We start from the raw sequence: 26495 nt of genomic DNA, 5'->3' as shown, positions 1-26495 counted from the left end.
ATATTATGGCAACCGTTATGATATTGAACAAGATAATTAGCAGCAAAAATAGTTTATCTATCACCAAATATTCTACTCTGATCTTCTTATTATCGGTTGCTTCCAATGAATTTCATGGCATCAGTGACTTGTTAGGATTTATTAGGAGCAAAATTATTTTTGATATTTCGCAAAGTTTTTATTGTGGATTAAGACTTCTTTAAATAAAAACGTTATTTTTGTTTGTCTTTTATTTACATTTATTGCAAATAAAAAATTTTTTGGTCATGTAAGGGACCCTTTTCTTACATCATGCCTAGGCCCATGCATTATTAGGAACGGGGCTGTCTAAAAGATGTTGCATATGTTCTAAAAAGTTCTTCTAATGTTCTAAATTTTGAAGTATTCTCACATAAGTATAGTGTTCTCACATATATAGGTGTTCTCACCAGATCCCTCCCCTGTATATATATACATCTATAAAATATGAAAGCAATTATAATTCATATATTTTCTCTTTCTTCATATTTGTTTCTTCTCTTTTTATACCACCTTGTATGCTTTTCACAATCAACACTACCTCAATTCCTCTTTCATAGTTTTACCCATCATATTCCACTATTAATCCTAACTAGATTGTATCCGTGCTAATGTACGATGTATAAGATGGGGAAGTTATTAGAAAAAAAAATGAACTGGAAGTTATTTAATTGGAGGTTATAACAACAACACATTAATAAATAAATAAATAAATAAATAAAAACTCAAATGCATGAGATTTGAGAATTTGGCTTTTGAAAGGTTGTGGTTAAATCACTCTACAATTATATAAAAGATTTACTTAATTGTTGAGGAGCAATTTATGAATTATGTCTAAATTAAAGGAGAGATTAGTGACCAAAACCAAAAGAATAGTGATTTTCAATTGTTTATTTTATTTTATTTATTACTATTACTAAAAAAAAATTCTCAATGGTACTCCTAAGCTTTTTATTTTTCTCAATGATAAAATCAATAAATCAAATTCTCTTTGGAAATCACCTATTTGTGTTACTAATTAAATGGTGACATTAATGAGATTTGTTGGACTTAATGATTTTGATGATGACACAACCTTACTTGCTTACATACTAATAAGAGTTTGATTGTTTAAGTGTGTGGTCAGATGCAATGACTAGGAGAATTAAGTGTCATGCAAAGCTACCATGAGGAACTGGAAAGCCAGAAACAGAGCTATCCATAAAGAAGAGCTCCTTTATTGAAACTGGTGCTTTAGAAATGAAGACTTGAGAAGAGAAAGTTCCCCTCAGGGAACAGAAGCTTCAGAGAAGAAGCCTCACCAGAGAAGAGAAGTTCCTTCCAAGGAACAGAAGCCTCGGAGTAGAAACTTCATCAGAGAAACATGAAGACTAAATATATTTTTATATTTTAGGATTTATGTAAGTATAAGAAATTAGTTACACTCGAAAAAGCTGTGTGGAAATGGTCTAAAAAGATAAAATTGTGCATGCTAGTTTTTAGGAAAACTGTTAAGTTTTAAACGAATATCTTTTTCTTAACTAAAAAGATTTTATTTTATTTCTAATTTTCAAAAATATCTTTTGCAAATAAAATCTTCCATGATCTCTAAAAACTTGCGGCCTACCCCCCATGATTTTCTTCAAGTCATGGTCTTGCACATTGAGGAATTCATGTTTCCTTAATTTTAGGAACATGATCTTCTTAGCGGGTTGGAGTAGTGGCGTAATGGATTTGCTGCACAAAGAAGTTTTTCCTAAACGAATTTTGGTCTATAAATAGCTGTTGATTTCAGATGGAAAAACTCACCCTTGCTCACGTAAGTTTTCTAGTTTTTAATTTGAGTCAAGTGTCAATTCCACATAAGTAATATAAAGTGTTCTTGATGTTCTTATACTAGAGTTTATTTTTCTTTCGAGTTGTAATTTGGGGAATGGGGAAGTGTATGAGAAAGAGAAGTGAGAAAGAGAATAGAAAGAGAAGAGAAAGAGAAGAGAGAAGTGAGAAGAGAGAAAGAGAAGAGAAGAGTGACAAGTTGGGTGACTTGTTCCTCGAGGTTTCAAGTTCGTTGAGGAACTTGAAGTTTAAGTCTTTAGTTTGTAATAGGACCATTTGCCCTATTCTAGTGAAGATTTTTCCCAAAATCCCAAGTGGTCATGGTTTTTCTCCTTGTTAGGGCCAAGGAGTTTTCTACGTAAAAATCTCTCTTGCATCTTTTAGTTCCCCTTTAGTTAATCTTTCTGTTCCTTTAGCTTACTTAGTTTTAATTCCGCAAAAAGTTTGGCTAAACTCTCATACTACAATTCAACCCCCCCTTCTTGTAGTATTCTTTGAAACAACAAGATTAACCTACAATAACAAGTCTGATCATAGTTAACTAAAGGCGAAGTGACTATTATATCCTTGAAAATTAGATTTTTCTTTTATTTTTTAACAATTTAATTATAAAAAAAACCCACCAACCACTCTTTCCCCAGCACGGCCAGCCAACCGTAGGCCACCACACGCCTAGCCAGGCCCATACCACCCCGTTGCCGGTCGCGCCCATACCTCCGGCTCTGGCACCCACGAACCACCAGCCCCCTCCCTATCCCCACGAAACCCTAAACTCTCTAAAAACAACCCCTCCCTTCGAAAAATCATCTCAACCCACGAAAAACCACAACAAGAACCCCAGCGATGGCGGAGGAGGGCGGGTTAGGGTTTTTCAAAGGTAGGTTGATGGTTATTGGGGGTTTCGTGGGGGGAGAGAGAAGGGTTTATGGGAAGGGGTGGGTGGTTCAACACGCGGAAAGGAGATGCGACAGGGGTTCACTGCTGGGTTGTTCGGGGTTAGGTGGTTTAGGGGTCACGGCGACAATAGGAGCTTGGTGGGCGCAGCCAGCGCCTGCCGGGAGCAGGGGAATCAGCTGGCGGGCAGGGGTTACGGGGGAAGAAGTGGGTGGTGGGTTTTTATTAAAAAAGGGTATTATATACATTTTCTTTTTCCCTCCCATTTAAAACATTAACCATGGTTAATATTTTTTCAAATTCCTTAATGTTACCACTGAATTACTTTTACAAATAGGTGATTATCAAAGAAATTTTGATTTTTTGTTGTTTACTATTGAAAAGAATAAAAAGTTGAAGAGTACCATTGAGGATTTCCTTTTTTTTTTTTTTTGTTTGCAACAAGGGGTACTTTATGTGAAATGTAAAATATTCGTTTGTTACAAATAAAAAGAAACAGATGTATTATATAAATATCATAAAAGGCAAGGATATAAATGTCAAAGTTGATGCAAAGATTAAATTATCATTAACACGGTAAGATTGTACTTTTACGACTCTAATACAAGCAAACACTTCTTAAGAAATCTTAACTATGAATTATTAAAGGGGCACCAACATCAATTATTAACAAAAATAGTTGTTGGGTAGAAGAATTGAACCCAATTATGAGTTTTGTATTTTATTTAACAATATGATTATTTTGAAGACCTTAATACATTATCAAGGACAGGTGTCTAATGCACTTCAAAAAATGATTGGGTGTAAACTGCTTTAATCAACTTTCAAAATCTGGACAAATTTTATCCTACTTTTTCAAAAGCAAGGTTATCCCATTTGTCAGAGTTATCCTCTAAAAAAGAACGGTGCAAGTTAAATTGCGAATCACGATACTGCATCAAGCTTTATCTCAAAAAAAGAACGGGACTTATTCAAAGGGCGGTCCACGTTTCAATATCAAAAAGCCACACCTTTTTAATTCCTCAATCTAAATAAGCCTCCTTTTTTTTTGGTACTCGTACTATTCTCTTGTGCTAAGCTTTTTGAAGTATCTCTTTGTATAGAAGAATATTCAAAATCTTTGTAAGTTTTTCAAATTTTTATATAAATATATCGCCTAAACTAGCTTCACCTATGATCCTCAAATGATAAGTGTTTGTCATCCTCTACCTCCATTGCTAAAGAATTTCCAAACTCCACCGTTAATAAGAGAGAATAACGAGTTAACTTCCTCGAAACGCCCGTTTTATCGTCCCCCAACTCCAAAAGTATTTAAATGACAATTTTACCCCGACGACATTTGTGAAAAGATTTAAAAACCCTCTTGAGAACTTGTACTTCAATTTTCTCCTCCAATTTGTTTGCTAGTTTAGTCATTACGAGCAGTTCATTACTCCAAATAAAAAGCGGGAAAAGAGAAGGAAGGTGAGAGAGCAAGGAGAGAGAAAGAGTTGCGCAGAGGCAAGAAAATGGCGCCATTGTTACAGAGCTCTCAACCTTGGGTTGAAAAATAGTAAGCAAATTTTCTCCACTTTATTCTCTTTTACTTCCATTTTTTCCAATTTTATACAAAATCTGAATTTTTTTAATTTCTGTAAATTAATTTCAGTCGGCCGAAGCAAGTGAAGGATGTTGCACACCAAGATGAAGTGATTCGAGTTCTTACCAACACCCTCGAAACCACCAATGTAATTTAATTTCAATTTTTAATTTTTATTGTTGAATTTTGTTTTCACTATTTATATAAAAACCCTATAATTAATTTACCCATTTTTTTTTTATTATTTTTTGGATTTTTTTGGGTTATTGTAGTGTCCTCACATGCTATTCTATGGTCCACCTGGTACCGGAAAAACCACCACTGCTCTTGCCATTGCTCATCAGCTTTTTGGGTATGGAGTATTTTGCTAAATTTCACAAAAGATTGTTGGAATTCTTGGAAAATTGATTATTTTATTATATGATTGGATGAATGAAGTTATTTTAGGTTTAAGTATTTAAGATGTACATTAAATTTGATTTTTTTTGCTCCCATTTTAATGATTTTTTATCTTTTTGAGTGATTTATTTTAAGTATTATTAGTTGCATGTACTAAACGATTATTGGAAAAAAGAGTTTGTTTAGGCAGATTAGTGTTCAAGTGTTCAGCTACCAAAAAAGTGTTGGCTCACTTGGTAAGGAGCTTACCTTCGATCTTAGGAGTTTGGAGTTCGAATCCTACCACGTCAGGGTGCTTGGGGTAGGGATTTTCTTACCCTCCCCTATACTCCCAAGTGCTTGACCTGCATATACTGGACCTAAAAAACCGTGAGAGTTTAGGTCGGGTTAGGGACCTTATGGTCCCTACTATAAGAATAAAATAAATAATATTAACTTGATTGAGGTCGTGTTCTCTTTTTTTGGAATGTGGATTGGCTTGTCGCCAATAACATTTTAGGCATGGAAGTTAAATGGTTAAGACAACTTGATAGTTTAGTAGCATTATTTTGCAATGTTGTATTTTGTATAAAACTATAGGGTGATAATCCCCAATCTAAAAGAACAACTCTGGCCATGATACTTGAATAGAATACAGGAACTTGTTGTTCAATGCTTTCGTTCTATTGATCATCACAAGATAATATAGTGATTAGTTTGAAATGAGAGGCACATCCTTGTGATTATAATTCTAATATCCAATTGGAGTATTCAGTGTCGATTGCTTGAATAGTTGGACTAATGTTGCTTTGCATTTTACAGGCCCGAACTTTACAAGTCCAGGGTGCTTGAGTTGAATGCTAGTGATGATCGTGGCATCAATGTTGTTCGTACCAAAATAAAAAATTTTGCTGCGGTTGCTGTAGGTTCTGCACAACGAGCAGGGTAAAGAATTGGACCATGAGCTTAAATGGATTTCTTGATTTTGTTGCATTCTCTCTCTCTCTCTCTCTCTCTCTCTCTCTCTCTCTCATGCAGTCATGTATGTACTTTTATGTTTTAAGACATGCCTGATTTTCTAATTGAAACATTGTAGGGGTTATCCTTGCCCACCTTATAAAATTATCATTCTAGACGAGGCAGATTCCATGACAGAAGATGCTCAGGTGTGATTTCATATTCAGTTTATTTTATAAACCTATTGCATGATGTTTCTCACTATCATTGTTCTGTGCAGAATGCATTGCGTCGAACAATGGAAACTTACTCCAAAGTTACAAGATTCTTTTTCATCTGTAATTATATTAGCAGGTGGGTCAAGTGCTCAAGTCTATTCGTGTCATATTATAATTATATGTTCTGGTATTCTCTGTAAAATCTCGCTGCATTTTTTACTCGTTTACTTTTCATAGATTGCTCTCTTTGTACTATAAGTTATATTTGTTGTAGAGGTTCAAGTAGTGTGTAATGTCAGGCTCAGTTTGGGCAGATCCAAGGTGTGCTTTTCATAAATTAGTCTCTTTGTACTATTAGTTTTATCTGTTTACTGCACGAGACCTCTCTGGTATGTGGGTAGTCAATAATGGTTCACTTCAATTTCATATTGCTTCATGACTGACCCATAACTTTCATATTAGTTTACTTCATCTATGTTCTGTAATAGAGGCTTCTTCATGTTATAATCATATATATATATATATATATATATATATATATATATATATATATAAAATCTTTTGCCCCCCCCCTTTTTCCCAACCGAAGCAGGTAATTTGGGTAACACCGTAAGAAACAGCTGAATAGGTTATGTTTTTGTTTTTCCTATGTGTTAAGACCGCTAAATGCTAAATAATAATGAACCCTAACTATAGGTTATATTGTCTTTTGTTGCTCATTCATATAATCAACTTCAATATTTTTCTTATTTATTTATTTAGAGATTCTTGGTTGTCAATCTTATTATATCCTCTGCTCCATTTTTAGTTGACAATTTTAATTCTATCACATTTGGCAATGTAAAACTTCAACCATTAATATCTTTAATTGTCAACAAGTAAACATTATAACATGTTAATATTCTTAAAAGTATACAACAATACAAATCTAACAATATCCCTCATGAATAGTCTAAGTACTATATGTAAATAGTGTTAAAAGTGATGTCAAGATTGTCAACTACTAGTAAAAAATAACAGAGTAAGTATATGTTTATATAGTTTATTCATCATCTTCCTAATTTCGTGGACCAATCCTATTGGAGAATAAGTTAGAGCATATTCACGTGTCTGATGAAAAGAAATATTTCACTGTTCCTAATCTTCTTATCACCATACCTCGAATGAATTTAAGTCTATCTGGTCTTTTGTAGCTTCAATTTCCATAGAAGAAGTAGCTCTTCCATTGGATGGGACTGGAGGAAGAAGCCTATTATGGTTCTGACATTAGTTATAGAGCTACGCCTTTGTGAGGAAAAGTTATTCAGCTGTAGTCTAGAAACTAGAGCCTGTAGGGAAGGTCCTATATGCACTAGTGCATGATGCTTATGAAGATAGTTAGAAGGGAGCAACTGTTTTCCACTGGTCCACTCTTGGGATTATAAATGTTACTTATTGAGCTGATGTTGGGAGAGGATACATGTGAATGATTCTGCATTATTTGAACTTAATAACAAGATCCTACTATGGTGATTGCAGGATCATAGAGCCTCTGGCTTCAAGGTGTGCCAAGTTTAGATTTAAACCACTTCCGGAAGGCATAATGAAAAGTCGAATTTTGCATATATGTGGAGAAGAAGGCATCAATCTGGATTCTCAGGTATCTACCAGTATCCTGTAATTTGTACTTTTGTAGTTTGACTTCTTTATCTGTTAACTCAACATTGATTATAGGATCTGTTATTTATGTAGGCACTTACTACGTTGAGTTCCATTTCACAAGGTGATCTTCGTCGGGCCATTACATACTTGCAGGTAATTGAAAATGCTTACCTTTTTCCTACAATTACATAAATGAACTTTTCAATACACGTGCATGCTATAAATGCATCAATCTATATGAGGGCTTGTGATGTCTCATATCCTCCCTTTTAAGTGAGCATGTGTCTACACATGTGTGTGCGGGCATGTGTTATATTTGTGTTTTAAAATCTAAAGCTTACACTTAATTAGATACATGCTTATTACTTGTTAGCATGTCATTGTACAGTTGAATAAAGCTTAGTCCACATTAATGTATAAAAGAAACCAAAAACAGAAATACAAGAGATAAGACACTTCCTAGATTATTTAGATGATACTCCAATCTGTTCATTGAAATTTTCAACTGTAAAAATTTGATTTAAAAATAATATTTATTGTCAGTGTAAAACAGTGTGAAATTATTTTGTCTTGAAGAATACTTCCATAAAGGTATTGCTTATTTTGTTTTTGCCCATGATTAGCAATTAGAACCAAACCTAGCTTGGTCTAGTGAGAACACTGCACCTTCCAACTTTGAGGTTGGGGGTTCAATCTCCACTAGAGGCACCTTGAGGTTGGGGATCTCTTACTCATCCTCACTCTCAAAGTGTCTAACCTGCAAATATTGTACTAAAAAAGGTCCTTTTCCTTACCTTAAAAAAATGAATGGGACAATAACAGATGTTGCCTTTTTTTTCCATGACAGTGTTTTAAATTTTAATACAAGGAAAATTTATGAGGGAGAAACCTAATTATTACACAAGTAAAGGACAAAACAGTGTCTAAAGAATTTGGTGTGATCTTGAATCTATGGTTCATCAATATAGAAACATATTACATATACTATGAATCTCTGACAGTCTGACTTATTAAAGGGCAAGGCAAAACTACTTGTTCATCCCCTAAACAACATTATGTTGGTGGATATGGATTTATACTGTGCTGGTGCTGCAACTAAGAATTTTTTTCCATCTCCAGGATAAAATTATGGTCAGAAAAGAATCATTAGTACATATCCAAGACTTGCTCAAGATAAGATTGCAAATATCCAGCTTGATAGTATATCATTTGCAAATAAACCCAAAGTCACACATGGGGATAGTACTAGAGTAATGCTCATAATGTTTACCTTTTTGACATCTTATTGCTTTGATGCTTTATGCACCTTCTAGTTTCCTATTATTGCAGATGGGGATTTAGTTATAAAGAAGAGCTCCAATAATCTGAGATCTATCAAATTGACTTGTAGGTTTTATCTAGTGTTCTTGGAAGGGACTTGTTTAGCTAGTTTAGATGTCTTCCTTGGAACAATAATCTCAAATATTAAATTTTAAAATCCTCTATTATATTGTTACATACTTCCTCCATTCTTTTTTGGTTGACACTTTTTGTTACTTTTGACACTATTTTACCAACTCTATATTGACCAGGTGTTGTGATTTATAGTCATTGTATAACAGTCATAAGCGATCTTGTTAGAACCATCTCAATGTATACTTTCATTGTATCAATTTTGTTATAACTTTTTACTTATTGATAATTAGAGATATCAAAAAGAATTGTGTCAGCTAAAAAAGAATGGAGGGAGTATATCTTTTTCAACTTGTGGTGTGAATCATGTTCTTAATACTAGCATCAACAGTCTATGAAGTGGATAAACAATATTTTGATGTTGCATTGCTACCCTTGTGTCTAATGACGCTTGAGCAATGACGTTTCTAGCTGCCTAGCTGGAGTTATTAGGGTGTCATCTATAAGTTGGACCATAAATCTTTTGATAACGTTCCATTTTTAATTTATGGAAATGGGTCAGTGATGCTTGCTGTTAGCTTTCTTTCAGATCATCTGAATTGTTGGCCCAGGAGATGAATTAGGATTATAGAAGTAGTAGTATCTATTCTCTCCTTTATTTCCATTTAAGCTCTTAATCTATTGGATTTTCTAATAAGATAGCACTTTTTTTTTAAAAAAAAAAAAAAAACTTCTTATTTTGCATTTTAGATTTTTTTTAAAAAGAAAAATTTCCTTTCATCCCTCCTTAAACCACCACATGGTCCAAATGATACTGTATAATAACACCAATGTCTACCAACTTTCCTACCCAAAATTCTAAAAAGGATCCACTTGCTAGAGTTAGTGAGAAGATAAAAGAATAAAAGCACAGAGGTAGTACTATGGATGTGTTGAAAGTCTTATGATTCTCTAATATGATTGTGGGATTTGTCTGGATTTCTATTTGGGAGTCTCTAGTCACTTATGGAAGTCTCTCCATTTTACTCATTTTTGACATTTTCTTAATATTTAAGGTTCCTAATATAGTTGAAGCCTTCATGTGACCTTGTTTAAAGAGTCTGACTTTGAACACCACTACACTAGTACAGTTTGCCTGATGTTAATTTGTGCATTAAAAGTTGCAAGATGTGGAATTGTGTTTTCTTGCATTATGAGGTGGCTACACATACGTGGAATATGTTTTTTGGGTAATTTTTGGTGATTTGAAAGGATGGTGTTTAGGTGATCCCCTTCCACAAATTTTATTTAATGGGATCTTTAAGCAATTTGGTTAGTAAATAACTGTGTTTGGTTTACACAGAATTATAGAAGGCTGTTGCATCCATTATTTATGATCTAAACTAGTTATCAATTATATACTTTTTACCCATTCTTTGATATTTGAGAAATTTCATGGGATGCCCTAATGAAATGCCCTCTCAGTGCATGCTTTTTTGCTTTTAATTTCATTGTTTAAAGAGTCTTTAACAGCTATATAGTTGACATTCTTCGTTGTGTTCGGTAAGTTGCTGGCTCTTTGTTTATATGATGGTATACTAATTACCTTTTGTAGCTTCCAGCTGCTATATGTCCTGGTTCTCCACCTCCACACTACCCTTGAAAGGACACCTTTATGGCATTTGGTTTGTCTCTCTGGGAATAAATGAATTGGTCATTTGTAGCACTTGCAATCATATTTTTTTGCTCAAGTATTTGATGTAGAGAAACAGGCCTAGAAAGCAAAAAAATGGTTTGCTAAAAAGTGAAAACCCTCAAAATTGTGTAGTAGAATTTTTCTGCAGGTCTTGTTGAAAGAAATAAGCATTAGTGCAATAAATCTTAAATTCTGTTAGAATGATGTTGGAGTCAAGTGCAGATTTCAGTAACTTTATATTGGAATGACTAATCTTTCTTTTAATTGACTGAATTTCTATGTGACAGGGAGCTGCTCGCCTATATGGATCATCCATATCCTCCAAGGACTTAATTAGTGTGTCCGGGGTAAGCTGTATGGAATATATTTTTTCCCCTTTGATGAATTTATTATTGAAACTTAATCATTCCATGCTACTGCTTCTGTTAAATTAATGAATAGATTAGTTTTGTACAGCCAGCTGTAGTCTGCAAATGACTGTTTGAGTAGTTCAATTACTCATTATTCCCTCTATCTTGAAACAAATGCCAACATTTCAATGATATATTTTCTTGAATTAGTAGCATTATGGCAGCTCTTCATCAGTCAAACTGTATTCCAACTTTTCATCATGCCTAATACTAATTTTGCATAGAGTATGAAATCTACTCCCCTTGTTTCAATATAAATGTCCCATTTTGACTTTTTTGCACTATTCACATAATCCACTTTGACTAATGTTAGTGAATATCAACTTTTTATAATTTATACTTATTGATGATTAAAAAATAATAATACCTCCGTTTTTTTTTTTAGTTGACACGTTTTGACTTTAGCACTATTCACACTCCCATTTGACCGTGTTTTGTGCTTTATATGTAATGAAAAATACAATCATGTGAGATCTTGTTAGATTTGTCACAATATGTATTTTCAAAATATCAACTTTTTATATTTTTTGCTTATCAGTAATTAAAGATATTAATGATTGAATTTGTGCATATGCAAACGTAACTAAAGAAACGTGTCAACTAAAAAGAAACGGAGGAAGTATTGGTTAATGCTTTGCATGGCATATATGCCCAATCAAAGTGGGGCGTTTATTTTGAAACAGAGTGAGAAAATAATAGGTTGTCAATTGCCATTTATTTTAGTAAGAAGGATCATCTTCTCTCTTCTGCATCAAAATATAATTCTTTTAATTGGAATCATATTTTCTACTCAACACTCTACAGGACATTCAGCATGCTTACATTGTCCAAACAACATATTTTTAACTGTTCATGCCTAAATAGTTTTCTTTTGTGTTGAAAGGTCATACCAGAGGAAGTTGTGCAGGATTTGTTGGCTGCTTGCAAGAGTGGTAACTTTGATTTGGCTGACAAAGCAGTGAATAATGTCATTTCAGAAGGCTATCCAGTTTCCCAGATGATCTCTCAGGTTGCATATCGTTCAACTTCATTCGCAACTTCTTTGTCTGTTAAGTGTTTTCCATGACACGCGACTTCAAATTGTGTGATTTTTCCAGTTATTTGATATCATCGTGGAAGCTGATGATTTGTCAGATGAGCACAAGGCAAGGATTTTCAAAAAATTAGGTGAAACAGACAAGGTTAGTTTGCATATAGATTTCTGTTGCTGGAATGACTCCGTTTCATGTCATATATGTTCATGCCTTTGTGTGGGACTCTCATTTGGTGTGCCTTCCCAACTTCTGCTTCTGAATCTGAAATCTATATGCATTTCCCTGTATCTGAAGTCTGAATGTAGTAGGGATTCCTTTTTCTGCTCCTTTCTTGCCGCTGATTTTTAACCTTTCATACGCAGTAGGGACACGTCTTAGAAATTTTAACTTGGGGGTAAATAGAAATTGGAGGCAATATTGTCCAAAATAAATTTTTTTTTAAAAAAAAAAAAAAAAACTCATTTGCAGATTCTATTATACATGAAAATATATCTGTAATTAATAAATAATAATTAGATGAAAAGAATAATGTATGACAAGCAGTACTAGTAGTGACTGATAATTGTTTATTTGATGAAACATTCTGTCATTAGTTGTAAACTTTTAATGCTTATTAACTCAGTTAATTGTCCAGATCTAGCTATATTTCTGTCTGAACTAACATTAGAGAACTTAACTGAAAACTAAATTAACCAGAAAATCAACATTAGAGGAGGGGGGATGATATGTTGTAGTCCAGGCTTTTTGGTTGACTCGTAATGTATGAGCATTTATATCAATTTGTGGGTAAAGATTTCTGAATGTCAAATGATAATTTATTTTTAATTTCACCTTATCTTGAGCATTTACCTTGTGGTTTATGTTAATATGACATATAACGGTAAACCTTAATGTGGTATGTTTTGTAGTGTCTTGTTGATGGAGCAGACGAGTATTTGCAGTTGCTAGATGTTGCTGGTAACATCATGCGCGCCTTCTGTAACATGGCTCAAGATTTCTCCAATTAGACCTGTTGGCTTCATAGTATACAGTGAAGTTTCTGATGTATGAAATGAAAGTCAGATGGAATTTTTTGAGACATCATGATAGAAAGATTCTCGCCTCGTATCTTCCTGTTAAATTTTTTGGGCAACAATCTAAATTTGACTACAAAGGACTTGTGAAAAATTGATATCTAATCTAAATAATCATCCTTTATATAAGATAAGAGGTTGGTTCGAATATCCTTGTCCTTGTGTCTACCAAGAAAAGCTTAGTCTAGTGGGATAATTTGCATCTCACAATTTAGAGATTGTGGGATCAAACTCCACTAGAGGCATTTTAGGCCTTGGGGTGGGAATTCCCTTACCTTTCCTATTTCCTCCCCACTTTCAAAGTGCCTAGTCCATTAACCCGGGTCGGAAGGACCTATGAGAGGTTCTGCCTCACTTATCATTTCCAAATTCCAACCCCCCCCCCCCCCCCCCCCCCCCCCCCAAGGAAAAAAAAAATCTAAATTTGAAAAAAAGAAAAAACTATTTTTTAGTACATGGTGATAATAAGTGATTTTTAAGATGTTTGAAATAGAAAGCTTATATGTCAAACTCTCTTATATTTAATATTTCACGATGATTATGTGGAATTTATAGACTTATAGACTCTTATATATATGAACATTGTTTACTTGATAGATCACATCACGTAGTTATGTCTAATCGAGGATTATGTTTAGGGTGACAACATAATCGAGCACGAGGGGGTGGGTGGCACCTTTTGACAATTTTTGGTGGTAATATTAATTCATTCATGTTACTTTTTTTGATACGTACTAGCTTAGGCCTCGTACCATGCACGGTAAGTCAATTTTTTTTTTTTTTTAAAAAGTAATTAAATTTAACAAATAAAATTTGATAAAACATATAGTTATAATCTATATTAAAAGGCACAACAAAAGATTAATATATAATTTCATGAATATTATCAATGGTACACCTGAGGTATGGCCCTTTATCAATGGTACACCAACTTACCTTTTGTTTATCAGTGGTACACCTAAGTTTTACTAGACTTATCTACAGTAAGCCTGACGTTAATTAAACGTTAATTACAGGTTTAATCTAGATTTTTTAACTAAAAAAATTACTTTTCCTCCTTTTTTTCCCTCTTTACTTTCCCTCCTTTATTTAATCTACCCTACCCACCCCCTCTATTTATATAAGTGCTTTCCCTCCCTCCTTATTTTTCCTGTTCTATCTTTCTCTCGAATTTATCTCTGTTTTTTTTTTTTTTTTTTTTTTTTTTTTTTTTTTTTTGTTATCAATGTCTTCTTCTAGCAACAGAAATGGGAGGGGTTTGTGGTTCAAAACGGTTAATTGCAACTGTGACCCATCAAGATATGCGGAAATCAGATTCTCAAGCTCTTTATCAAACCTAGGAAGACCCTACTACAAGTGCAGATTATGTGAATTCTTTATGTGGGTGAAGGAGGATCAAATGGTTAGTGACACAGCAAGTAGAGTGGCTAGTACATCTGAATCTACAAGTGTGCAACTGTTAAGGAGAGAATTTACCGAGTTTATGCTAAGAACAGATGAATTTGCTGACTTTGTTCATTTGGTCGTCAAAATAGCAGTTGTTATGTACTTGGTGTTATTAGTATTATCTCTAAAATAATGTAATGCTAATGTACTTTGGTTAATGAATATTAATAAAAGCTAAGTCATTTATGACTTTTTATTTCAGTATTGTTGTACTTATTTTCAAACTACTAAGCATGTCAAAAGCTTATACTACCATATTCATAACTAAATAAATCTAAATGCATAACTTAACACACAAATGACAAAAGTAAACTGAAGGTGCCATTCATTGCATATGTCAAAAGCTTACAGCACCATTTGCATTGTCAAAAACATAGTTCAAAAGGCTAAAATTAAAAGTGATTGTTAAAAACCTATTACAGACAAAAAACAACCCAAAGTATTAAGCCATCAAGCAAAAAACATCAAAGTACTAAGTTTTGTACTTTTTTTAACCAGAACCATCACTGACTAAGCTTTGCATTTAAGGTTGGGGTTGTGACTGACTGAGAGGGGGTTGACTCTGCAATTGTGAAGCATCCAGCAGTGTTGCTATCTGTTATGCAACCTCTTTGTTGGTGGGACCTCCCTTACATGTCCTAGAATTATGACCAAAGGAGCCACAGTTGCCACACTTGACCGTCCTTGATCTTTTCCCAGGTTGCTCCTCCCCTTCTTCCCTTCTTCTATTCCTGCTGGGCCTACCAATCCCTCTTTTCATCTTTGGAGGGTTAATGTGAGGGAATGCATCCATGCTTGGCCACTGACTCATATCAGGCACTGGATTTATACAATGGTTGTACAGTTGCTTGTATGTTTTCACAGAATACCAAGAGCTGATGTAATTGTATGGATCAACCTTTGCATGGACCATTGCCCTGATGGCATGTCTGCAAGGTATCCCAGATAGCTGCCAAGCACCACAAGAGCATATCTTGCTGTTCAAGCTCAATGGGAACTGAGATTTACCCTCATGTATCTCATACTCTCCTGGACTAGATGGGTATGCCTTGCAAGATGTGGTTGCCTTGTTGATGTCCTTCACCTTCTTAGCTATCTTAGGACAGACATCATCATCATTCCAAGTCTTGGATTTCTCATGCCTAGTTGCCATCCTGACCATACACACCCTTCTAATTCCTATGACAAAAAACATGAATAAGTTAGCAAATGTGTGTAATTTCAAAGCTAAATCAGTCAATGGTATTGAGCTATACCTTCTAGCAGATTTAACACAGGTCTGCACCTGTCAACCCCAAGAGTGGAGTTAAAACTCTCCACAAAGTTTGATGTGTTTGAGTCATTACAAACATTTGGGTCAAACTTATGCTTAGACCATCTTGACTGATCCCCAATGTCTGCAAACCATTTCATAACATCATCACCTCCCTCCTTTTGCAGCTTCTCCATGGCTTTTCTGAAGCTGAATTTGCTTGTTGCATTACAGGCCCTCCAGAACAGGATATACATCATTGGACCTGGCACTACTACAAAAAAGGGATTAGAGAACTGTTAAAAGTGGCTTTATAGAATGTCTTACAACCGTTCTTCTGCTAAGCGATGTATAAAGTATATAGAACGGGTTAAATAGGCGATTTGTATGCCGAGCAATAGAGAACGGTTATTGGGATAACAACTCTCTTTTCCTTTCATAAATTCAATAAGTAAAGAAGGAAAAAACAACAGTTATCTAACTTAACTGTTCTGTTTTCCTTCCCCTAATAGAGCTGTTAGGTAAGATAAAAGTTCTCTATTCTTCATTTAAAATATATATATATATATATATATATATATATATATATATATATATATATATATATATATATATATATATATATATATATATATGTTGAAATTTGATACGTGTAATTATATAATTGACAATAATATTTTCTAAATTTGAAAAATTATATTCGGTGGGATAAAATTCTACGTACAAGTCAATACAATAAGATTGAATTTGTTATATATTGAAATAATCTTTTCCAAAGATGTACAATTATAATAAGCAAACTAATATTTGCAAGAGATTTAGCATTCTTAACATAAGAAGAACAAAGTAAAAGTCTGCCAATAAAGTTGTTACTCATTTCTTCCATACTCGTAAATTGTATTACTTGTGTCTTTCATACTCCTTCTTTCATGCTCGAAAACCTACGAAATAAAGAAAAGAAATTATACAAGTAAAATTCATACGAAATATATGATTAAAATTTATTCCAACTAAAACGATTTATCAATTGTGATTTTGCGATAGCTATACACTATATGAAAGACTACATAATGAATTCGCTAAAATCCAAGAAATTAGAATAAAGTAACAATTGTGAATTTGTGATATCTATACATACAAATGATACAATCATAAAAGTCGCAATAATCTATAAACTTTATAAAAATACAATTCGAAAAATACTGTGCTTATCTACAGTATTTAGTCTTAGGAACAGTGAAAAGTGGCGTTTTTACCTTGCTGCCCCTAATTCCAATGGTTTGCCATTTATACCCTTGCTTGCACGTGTCAATCTACCATCCCCTTTTTTGCCAGCTAGCTAGGCTACCTTTGTAGTTGACCATTACAGAAATTGCAGATGGTAAAATCTCACATTGAGTGGGTTTTCTTCAATCAAAATTAAAAAAAAAAAAAAATAAAATAAAAAAGAATAAAAAATAAATTACAAATCTCACATTGAGTGGTACGGTGAGTAGAGAGTATGGATACTATTGAATTTCACAAATTGAAATTGCAGGTGTTCAAGAGTTTTCCTTTGTTCAATTTGCGAATTGGTGGGATGTTCACGATGGAAGGTACGGCTTTTCGGTGCTGTTCATTTGGCGATGGTTGTCTTATGGGTGTCAATGGGTCGTTGCTGTTGCTTTTGGTGAGCTCTTTTTTTAGTACATTCTTTTTGGTTGATGTTAAAGTGGATTAGAATGGTTAAATTCTAGATGGTTACTTAAGTTAGCTATTGTTTTGCACAATTCCTGTTAATAGTGGTGTTAAATTACATTTTACCCTTAATTAATGTAGTGATGGTGAGTTTTTGCTTTATACATGTTTTAGTAGCTGTTATTGTGGATTAGAGTGGTTCATTTGTGCGTGCTTACTTCATTTAGCTATTTTTTTTTTCAGATTACTTGTTAACAGTGCCTTAGTTACATTTATGTGTTCTTTCAAAAAAAAAAAAAGTTACATTTATTTGTTGATTAAGTTTTGTGTTGAAGTTTCATGTCGGTGTTTTGGGGGTTATTTTTTAAAGTTCTGGCCCCTATTTTGTACATATAGGGTAGCTGCTTCTTCTTTGACTACATATTCTTAGCTTTTGACAATAGGCTTGGATTTTTTTTTGTGGTTGGGGTGTATGCTGAGCTGTTAAAGTAGTACTTCTGTTTCTAATGTCGGTGAGTAAAGGGTTGCTAATGGGATGAATGCTTGCCTATATATATATGTCAATGCATTTGCAAATTTTGTTCTGGGTGAGGGTTGTATTGTGAGGGTCTGTGAAATTTTGTGATTGAGGTGGTTTGGGGTGATGACAGGTTGGTTTTACATTGGGATTTGCTTTGCTTGTTTAATTGTACAACCTTTTGAACTACTTGAACAAATCCAAACTCTTGAACATTTGAACTGAATTATACCTTACCATAAATCTACATTGGTAAATCCTGCTTGTTCTTATTACAAATCTAATCTACATTGGACAATTGTTCTGGAATTATAGGTTCGTTGACATGAAAATGCACCTACTTTGCTAAGCAGTTTAACTAATTTGCATTTCCCTCTATACATGTAATTGTTTCCTTGTTATTTGTTATTGAATTTATATTTATATTTATATGGTACATATAGTGCTTAAGGCATATCTGTCCTAGCTTACTAATCAGTCTGTTTAACTCAGTTCTCCTCTGGATTTATAACTAGGGTGTGCTCTTGTTCTCATTATGATTTATTTTTTAGACGGATTTGCTGCATTGTCGTTTTTGGTGTGTTGGTGGCAATTGTCTTTGCTATAATTGTGTTGTTCGTTTTATTTTCAAGATCCCACTCTTAAAGTGCTCGACACGTTTGGTTTTCCTTTTGTCCTACAGGTTTCATTACAACATTCGTAGTTGTGTTTTTGTTGCAGCTGAAGCAGTGTCTGAGTTGTTTGCCCTGCTTTAAAGGTAGCCACCTATATTTTCGGCAAATTCAATTAGACACTTGTTTGTTTCATGTTAGATAATAGATTCCTGCCATTGTTTTATGTGATTGTAGACAATGCTGGAAGCATTGAGTGTTTATTCCTTGTTTTGTTACAATTTAGGTTTAAGGTGGAAGGTATTAGTAGGTGTTATTAGATTTTTTATGTGAGACGACATGTTTGTATCATTCGTTTTCGCTATGTGAGGAACTGATATTCTGAATTCGTGAGTGTTTTAAAGGTCCATTTCTAAGTTTTCCCTTTCTTAAGTATCCATAGTCCTAAACATGCCTACTCCAATTACAGGTTATGTCAACCCGACCAAACAAAGTTTTCATCCCTTTTGAGCCGCTTTTGGAAAAGATCACAGCATGGCTACGTTTTCCACCACCTATTTATGCAGTTGTAGATGTTGCTAGGAATAATGTTGCTGTTCGTATTAGCCGACCAAATAGCCAAGGGCATTTCTTATTTTATGGTGGTGATGCCTCTTCAGTTCATGACTCTCGTGAAAAAGCAGCCCATAAGGCCGTTAAGAGATTAGTTACTCGGTTTGGGGTGCAGGTATCTGATTTTACCTATGATCGTGTGAAGATGTACCAGCTTTGTGTGAGGCTTTTTAAGCACAAATGTGTAGAAATCCTACAAGAGAATAAGGGAGTTCAGGGGCCGGATGCTGGACGACACTCAGGAAGCAGTTTACTAGCAGATGATGTGCATGTTTCAATTGACTATGCACAGTTCTTGGAGGTTATCATGAAGAGAACTGGTGTTTCTGCAACTGCTATAGTAACTACTTGGGTAGAAGGGCAGGGCTACATTTCTTGGGTGATGGTCACTTGTCCTCGTAGTAATTTTGGCATGGAGTGCATTTTTAGTGAAACTTGTTCCGAGGTAAGCATTGCTCAGCAAAGAGTTGCAAAGAAGGCTGCTTTCCATATAGCCTGTAGATACAACATTGAAATTATTGATGTTAACTATGGAACTGCAGCCAAATGGAGTAGAGAATGTTGCATAATAGGAGAGAAATATTTAATTTTAAAAGAACATGTTGAAAAACTAAAGGCGTCTCCTAACCAGCCTGAACCTCTAAACTCTGTCCTTCTTGAGGGGTATGTGACTCCAAATGATGACGAAGCACATATTCCTGTCATGAGTGATCCGCCTAAGTGTCCAGTGAAGCGGAAAAAGATGTTGCAGTTGGCTCATGAGAAGGAAATGGGGGAAGGAACTTCAGGACAGCTTGTTGTTGATTTACCTGAATTAGAAACTGTCTTTAAGAGTGCTAAGTTTGATTAAATGATGTTCAGTATCTAAACAAGTTGTAGTTCAGTTTGTATTTTGTTTTATGCTGATGTAGGTCTAGCACACAGCTACTTAAAATTTATAGAGCTAGGTCATGTAGACAAGGCTGTTGTGCAATGCCAATTGTATGGCTACTTATTTTGTTGTAATGAAATCTTTATTAACAATAATATATCGAGCATTTAATTTTGTGTTATATGTTGTTTCTATTAGCAATTAAACTATAGTTGTTTTTAAATCTGCTTTTCAGTTGCAACTGTATAAATTTTGGATACGGAACCTGGTCTTTTAATGCTTGTTATTTGTTCTTTATTCTTGCAGAGTGTGCATGGATTTTTTATTGTGTCAACTATTACATCACTGTCATACTTACGCGTTTTAACCACTGCCTCCAATAATGGGTATTCATAGATGTTTATTTGAACACCAGTACATTGTTTATTACATATCGTTTCCTGGCCTTCCTGCTATAGCAGAGTTCTCCTTGTTATTGAGTGTTTCCTGCTTGTATGATAGACATTCAATATGGCCTTCCCCGATTATCTCAAAAGAGTTGTAAGAGACTAAACCAAGCTGCCCAACGATCATCACAATCGGCATTTATTAGGTATGTCAATCCCTAATTTAATTAGCTCCAAAATTTAGACTAGCATGATTTTGATTTACTTTCTGAAACTTAATTATGAAATGCTAAGGGTAATTGACTTTCTCTTATAGCTCATCAACAAAAGGCAATCAAAATCAAGTCGTGCAGACTTCTCACACTAGAGTATAAAAAAGGAGCCGATCTATTAATAACTTACCAAAGGAACAGGGAGCTAGGTATACTGTTTTACTTTTGCCCATTTATTCATTTTGATGGTAAACATTCTACTTATACATCCAACCATTTCTGCTAAGTTAATTGACTTACTCCTACAGCTCATCAACAAAGGGCAATGAAAATCAAACTGAACAGACTCCTCTCACTAGAGTATCAAAAAGGAGCCAATCTATTAATAGCTTACGAAAGGAACAAAGAGCTAGGTATAGTGTTTTACTTTTGGCCTATATTCATTTCATGGTAAACATTCTACTCATATGTCCAACCATTATTGCAGTGGTCAATTGCCATGTTTGTCTCAAAAACATTTTGATGCAGTGAATCGACTTACTCAAAGGTATTACCAATTGCATTTTAATTTCAGTTTCCACTACTCTTTGCTGCTGTGTGAGTGTTTATTAACATACATGCATTGTATGCAATAGTCAATGTCGAGTTGAAACCACAATCCAATCACGGGTTCCTAAAAGGAGTCGATGCATTGAAGGAGCCACTGAATTCTTTATGAATAGGTATACAAAGTTTACTATTAAAAAAACATTTCCAAAAACAAATGCCTTGCTCATACTTCTGTATACTTATATAGTGTTTCAGGCAACCATAGATCCAAGGCTCCCAAAATTAAGAAAAAACCCTCGGAGTGTGAAAGTAACGCTTCCTTTTTCAAGACTCTTTTTATTTTTAAATTACAGATTCCTTACAAATATACATAGTTATTTATTTCATAAATTTTCTACTTATTTTACAGCCCTGCTTGATGCTGTTATAGGAAAGCAGTTACCAATAGAGCCTTTCCGGCTACCTGTTCCTTCTTATTGTGAAAAGTGTGGTGCAAAGAAATTTGCATATGAGTCTTTGCATTTCTGTTGTGGTAATGGAGATATAGAGATTGCAGTAAATGAATATCCTCCTGAACTTGCACGTCTGTTCACATCGCAGGAAGAAGATGCTATGCATTTCCGAACATATGCCAGGTTATACAATAACTTATTTGCATTTAGTTCTATAGGTGGGAATTTTGATGCAAACACATACAAAGGCATCTATGTCTTCAAGTTACATGGTCAGATGTATCATTATGTTCCCGACCTTTTACCTAAGGATAGCAGACCAAAGTACTTACAGTTGTATTTCTACGACGGACAACAAGAATCTAAAAATAGGTTAGGTTGCTTTCCAGAGTTAAGACAAGATGTGATAGACATTCTGATGCGTATATCTGAGCAAAATCCATATGCTACTTTCTTCCGGTCATTGAAAGAAAGACAAATCAGTGTGGACACAAAGATCCTTCTTCATAAGAACACAGTCCTTGATCAGCGTGTTTACAATGCTCCGGTTGTAGATGATGTTGCTGTAATTTGGCCAGACAGTAGTTCATCTAGCGAAAGCTTGAGTCCTCACATTATGGTCTCTGGAAAATCAGCTACATCTCATCGCATATACCATAACTACGGTTGCTATGATCCACTTCAGTATCCTTTATTATTCCCTTGTGGTGATTATGGATGGACTCAAGGTTTTAAAAAAAAATCAAAATGTGATGCCAGACAAGCAATCCCACAACCAGATCCTATTCGATCATGCGTTGTACACACCGCTGAAGAATTGTTGGATGAAGAAGGGAAACGTATGAATGTCACTTCCCTTACATTATAATGTGTAGTACTACTTTCTTTATCTTGCAGTTCGGATATTCTTAACCTGATTATTGTTTGACTTTGTAGGTGAATGTAAGAGAAACACACGATCAGACGGATTCATTTCACCAAGGGAGTATTACGCTTATAAGTTACAAATGCGGCCGAACAATATGTTGTTGAGAGCTGGTCGATGTTTTCAACAATACATTGTTGATATGTATGTAAAGATTGAAAACACAAGGCTCGACTTTTTTCGCAATAACCAGCAAAGCATTAGAGCTGATCTGTATCAAGGTATTTTGGATTCATTGGATTGCGGAGAATCTATTGCTTACAACGTGGGCCGTAAAGTAATCTTACCTCCAACTTTCATTGGAGGCCCCCGAGATATGAAGAAACGTTACCTTAATGCTATGGCCTTAGTTCAGAGATTTGGCAAACCAGATTTATTTGTCACCATCACTTGCAATGCTAATTGGCCTGAAATAAAAGCAGAGCTTGGTGTTGGTGAATTGGCACAAGATCGACCGGATTTAGTAGCAAGAATCTTCAGAGCAAAGTTACTTGCACTGAAAAAAGAAATCATGGAGAAAAAGGTGTTTGGGGAGGTTGCTGCAATGGTCTACGTTGTCGAATTTCAAAAAAGAGGTTTACCTCATGCTTACTTCTTAGTAATTCTCAAACCAGAATTCAAAATGAAATGCCCAGCTGACTATGATAAGTTCGTGTGTGCTGAAATACCTCCTGCCAATAATATGAGCCTTCGAAAAATCATACTTTCACATATGATGCATGGTCCTTGTGGTGATTTAAACCCAGAATGCTCATGCATGCGGCCAGATGGCTTGAAATTCTCTTGCAAGAGTAAATTTCCACGACAATATGCACCAGAAACAACAACCAACAAAGATGGCTACCCTATATATAGAAGGCGGGAGACTGGGGAGACAGTGAAAATACGAGGTGCAGAGCTTGATAACAGATGGGTTATTCCTTATAACCCTTACCTTTCTTTGTTATTTGACTGTCATATAAATGTTGAAGTTTGTTCCACTATCAAAGCAGTTAAATATCTATATAAATACGTATACAAAGGTCATGATAAAATTGCATATAGTGTAGTAGCCAGTGACAAGAATACTATGGATGAGATTAAACAATATCAATCAGGAAGATGGGTGTCTCCTTGTGAAGCTGCATGGAGAATCTTTAGCTTTGACTTATTTGAAATGTATCCTCCTGTTCTTCCTCTACAAGTACATTTTCCTAACATGCAGACTGTGCATCTACATCCACATGAAAGGCTTCAGGTTGTTGTTTCTAATTCTAAGCGTTCGCGTACTCAATTGACCGAGTTCTTCGCAATGAATGCAGCAATTGAAGGAGGAATAGGTTACCTTTATGGTGAATTATGTGAACATTTTAGGTGGGATCAGAGAAGTAAAGAATGGAAAGAAAGAGTTTATGATCGGGTTTCTATAGGCCGGTTAGCATTTGTGTTCCCTGCTGAAGGTGAAAGGTTCTTCCTAAGGCTGTTGTTATTGAATATCAGAAGTCCTACATCATTTGAAGACCTTCAAACTGTCAATGGCCAAATATATTCAACGTTTCATGATGCTGCTTTGAAGCTAGGGCTGATAGAAGATGATGACATACCAAATTTAACATTGTCTGAAGCATCTGCTGTGCAAATGCCTGCTGCTTTGCGCCGCTTGTTTGCAACCGTATTACTGTTCTGTCAGACACCTGATCCTGAATCTCTATGGTATAAGTTCTATCCTTTTTTGTCTGAAGATTTCCAGCATAAGTTTCCAAACAACTCAGGAAAAGTCCACATGCTTACTGTCAGAGCAATAGAACAACATCTAGAAGCAATGGGGAAATCATTATCAACCTTTGGCTTAGACCATTTAAACAACCAATTTGATGATGAGTTCAGGCGGACCAAAGACATTATTGATGCTCTTGATGCACCTATTCCAGAAGAGTGTCTTTCTTGTAGATCCAAATTAAATGCTGCTCAAAACGTTGCATTCACAAGTATAATGCAACATGTTATTGAACGTAAATCAGGAGCATTCTTCATTGATGGCCCTGGAGGCACCGGCAAAACATTTCTGTACAATGCTTTATATGCAGAAATCCGTCTCATGAACAAGATTGTGCTTCCTACAGCAACATCAGGTATCGCTGCAGCAAATATCCCATCAGGTCGCACAACTCATTCAAGATTTAAAATCCCGATTGACAGTGAAGCTTCTTTAGCATGTGATGTCCCTAAGCAGGGTAGCTTGGCAGCACTTCTTAGGGAAGCCACATTAATAATATGGGATGAAGCTTCGATGGCAAAGAAACAAAACATTGAATCCTTAGATCTGTTGTTGCAAGACTTATGTGGCAATGAAAGCATGTTTGGAGGTAAAATTGTGGTCTTCGGAGGTGATTTCAGACAGGTTCTACCGGTTCTTCCTCACCGAACAATGACAGAAGCAGTACAAACAAGTATTGTTACATCATATCTGTGGCCGAAATTCATCAAATTTAAGTTGACAGAGAACATTAGAGCCAGAGAAGATACACCGTATTCTGCATATCTGCTTGCCTTAGGCAATGGTGAATTACAAGACACTGAATCTGCTTATGTGCAGTTGCCAAGTACAGTTGCACACTCATTTGAAACTGGAACAGATTTAATCTGTAATCTGACTGCATCAACGTTTCCTGAAATGATTCAAGGTAACCTTTCCCCTGACATCTTCACAAAGAGGGCAATTTTAACACCGATGAATGACGATGTGGATTCTATCAACTCATTCATGATTGAAAAATTTGATGGGGATCCTGTTACATACAAAAGCTTTGATATCATGCTAAATGATACATGCAATATATATCCTACAGAATTCATAAATAGCTTATGTCCAGGAGGCATGAGTCCTCATGAGCTCGTTCTTAAAAAAAAATTGTCCAGTAATATTATTAAGGAATTTACTTCCTTCTTCGGGTTTATGCAATGGAACCCGTCTTATTTGCAAAAAATTCTTCCCAAATGTCATTCAATGTGTCATAGCTACTGGACATTACAAAGGAGATGAGGTTTTCATACACAGGATTAATCTTAGGCCTTCAAGCTCAGTTAATTACCCATTCCAATTTGAAAGGAAGCAGTTCCCAATTAAATTGAGTTTTGCAATGACCATTAACAAATCTCAAGGGCAAACTCTAAATCAAGTATCTATTTATCTTCCTCGACCATGTTTTTCTCATGGACAATTATATGTCGCACTGTCTCGAGCCAAGAAAGCAAAATATGTTTACGTTCTCTCTGCAAAACCACCAGATCAGCATCCACCTACTGCTGTCAAGAATGTTGTCTCCTACGAAGTTTTACAGTTAGCAGGTATCATTTCAGAGTCTATACAAGATCAGGTCTAAGGAATCCCGCAGCTGACAGTAAGGTTTTAACTGAACACCCGTTTAAATTTTTTTTTAGAACTGTTACTTTGATTTTGTTTGACATTTCTGTATTGATCACAACAAATGTTCTGAATTCCTTATGTAGGCTGCCTTTTCGACAATATTAAGCAAGATCATGGATATTTTCTCCAGTAGTGCCATATATGAGATTAAGGCATTAATACCAGGAATGAGATTAAGGTATGAATCCTGTTAAATATATATAGTAATAAGTGAATTATAACAATGTAAATGTACTTAGAAGTGTGACTAAGGTCATACACCTATTAGTAACACACTGACATTTTGTTTAAATCAGTTGGTACTTTTTTTTTTTTTGACGAAACAGTTGGTACTTAGATAGTACCAGCACTTTACAAATAATATAATGAAAAAATCTCATACCCATCCTAAGTCAGTTTATTGGGTTTAATCTTGGGCCTTTACCAATTGGACTGCATAAATAAAGTGTCCATTTTGTAATGTATAAAATAAAAGAGAATTCACTTCTATGTAAC

The 26495-nt window shown here is 34.9% G+C and overlaps 4 protein-coding genes and 1 long non-coding RNA gene across 6 annotated transcripts; 4 read left to right on the top strand and 1 right to left on the bottom strand.

Annotated features, from left to right (window-relative positions):
* The first annotated feature begins 3798 nt into the window (after positions 1-3798).
* LOC145615643 (replication factor C subunit 2-like) lies at positions 3799-13232 on the top strand. Its single transcript, XM_081670712.1, has 12 exons — positions 3799-4279; positions 4376-4454; positions 4579-4658; positions 5507-5629; positions 5781-5850; positions 5922-5995; positions 7378-7498; positions 7591-7653; positions 10855-10914; positions 11861-11986; positions 12075-12158; positions 12920-13232. The coding sequence occupies exons 1-12, from the start codon at positions 4236-4238 to the stop codon at positions 13016-13018; spliced, it is 1023 nt and encodes a 340-aa protein (XP_081526838.1). The 5' UTR covers positions 3799-4235; the 3' UTR covers positions 13019-13232.
* Positions 13233-15128: 1896 nt separating this feature from the next.
* Positions 15129-15979, bottom strand: LOC145625293 (uncharacterized). Its single transcript, XM_081678354.1, has 2 exons — positions 15787-15979; positions 15129-15709 (listed from the first exon to the last, which is right to left on the bottom strand). Exons 1-2 carry the CDS (start codon positions 15977-15979, stop codon positions 15129-15131), a joined length of 774 nt encoding a protein of 257 aa, XP_081534480.1.
* A 1185-nt stretch (positions 15980-17164) lies between these two features.
* LOC145615627 (uncharacterized) lies at positions 17165-20229 on the top strand. Of its 2 annotated transcripts, XM_081670705.1 has the most exons (3): positions 17322-17451; positions 18659-18733; positions 19057-20229. In XM_081670705.1, exon 3 carries the CDS (start codon positions 19060-19062, stop codon positions 20047-20049), a length of 990 nt encoding a protein of 329 aa, XP_081526831.1. In that variant the 5' UTR covers positions 17322-17451; positions 18659-18733; positions 19057-19059; the 3' UTR covers positions 20050-20229. The 2 variants fall into 2 exon arrangements, with proteins under 2 accessions (XP_081526824.1, XP_081526831.1); XM_081670698.1 differs by lacking the exon at positions 18659-18733 and having other exon boundaries at positions 17165-17451.
* Positions 20230-20978: 749 nt separating this feature from the next.
* On the top strand, positions 20979-21518 carry LOC145615620 (uncharacterized). The gene is made up of 4 exons (XR_014107303.1): positions 20979-21081; positions 21156-21215; positions 21304-21390; positions 21465-21518. It is a non-coding gene; the product is annotated as an uncharacterized LOC145615620 (long non-coding RNA).
* A 1158-nt stretch (positions 21519-22676) lies between these two features.
* LOC145625292 (uncharacterized) lies at positions 22677-26194 on the top strand. Its single transcript, XM_081678353.1, has 3 exons — positions 22677-25491; positions 25592-25950; positions 26084-26194. Exons 1-3 carry the CDS (start codon positions 22677-22679, stop codon positions 26192-26194), a joined length of 3285 nt encoding a protein of 1094 aa, XP_081534479.1.
* The last annotated feature ends 301 nt before the right edge of the window (positions 26195-26495 follow it).

This window comes from Chenopodium album, chromosome 3 (genome assembly GCF_948465745.1).
Source record: "Chenopodium album chromosome 3, dcCheAlbu1.1, whole genome shotgun sequence".
NCBI lineage: Eukaryota > Viridiplantae > Streptophyta > Magnoliopsida > Caryophyllales > Amaranthaceae > Chenopodium > Chenopodium album.
The sequence above is the reverse complement of the archived record's forward strand: the minus strand, read 5'-3'. Positions and strand labels throughout refer to the sequence as shown.

Bases quoted from the DNA above. Each gene is read 5' to 3' on its own strand.
- LOC145615643 (XM_081670712.1), top strand. From the start codon at position 4,236: ATGGCGCCATTGTTACAGAGCTCTCAACCTTGGGTTGAAAAATA. The intron at 5,996-7,377 runs GTGGGTCAAGTG...TGGTGATTGCAG, and splicing joins ATCTGTAATTATATTAGCAG to GATCATAGAGCCTCTGGCTT. The intron at 7,654-10,854 runs GTAATTGAAAAT...TCTATGTGACAG, and splicing joins GGGCCATTACATACTTGCAG to GGAGCTGCTCGCCTATATGG.
- LOC145625292 (XM_081678353.1), top strand. From the start codon at position 22,677: ATGCGGCCGAACAATATGTTGTTGAGAGCTGGTCGATGTTTTCAACAA. The intron at 25,492-25,591 runs GTAATATTATTA...AATGTGTCATAG, and splicing joins TCTTAAAAAAAAATTGTCCA to CTACTGGACATTACAAAGGA. The intron at 25,951-26,083 runs GTCTAAGGAATC...TTCCTTATGTAG, and splicing joins CAGAGTCTATACAAGATCAG to GCTGCCTTTTCGACAATATT.
- LOC145625293 (XM_081678354.1), bottom strand. From the start codon at position 15,979: ATGGAGAAGCTGCAAAAGGAGGGAGGTGATGATGTTATGAAATGGTTT. The intron at 15,710-15,786 runs GTATAGCTCAAT...TTTTTGTCATAG, and splicing joins TGTGTTAAATCTGCTAGAAG to GAATTAGAAGGGTGTGTATG.
- LOC145615627 (XM_081670698.1), top strand. From the start codon at position 17,284: ATGGATACTATTGAATTTCACAAATTGAAATTGCAGGTGTTCAAGAGT. The intron at 17,452-19,056 runs GTGAGCTCTTTT...CTCCAATTACAG, and splicing joins GGTCGTTGCTGTTGCTTTTG to GTTATGTCAACCCGACCAAA.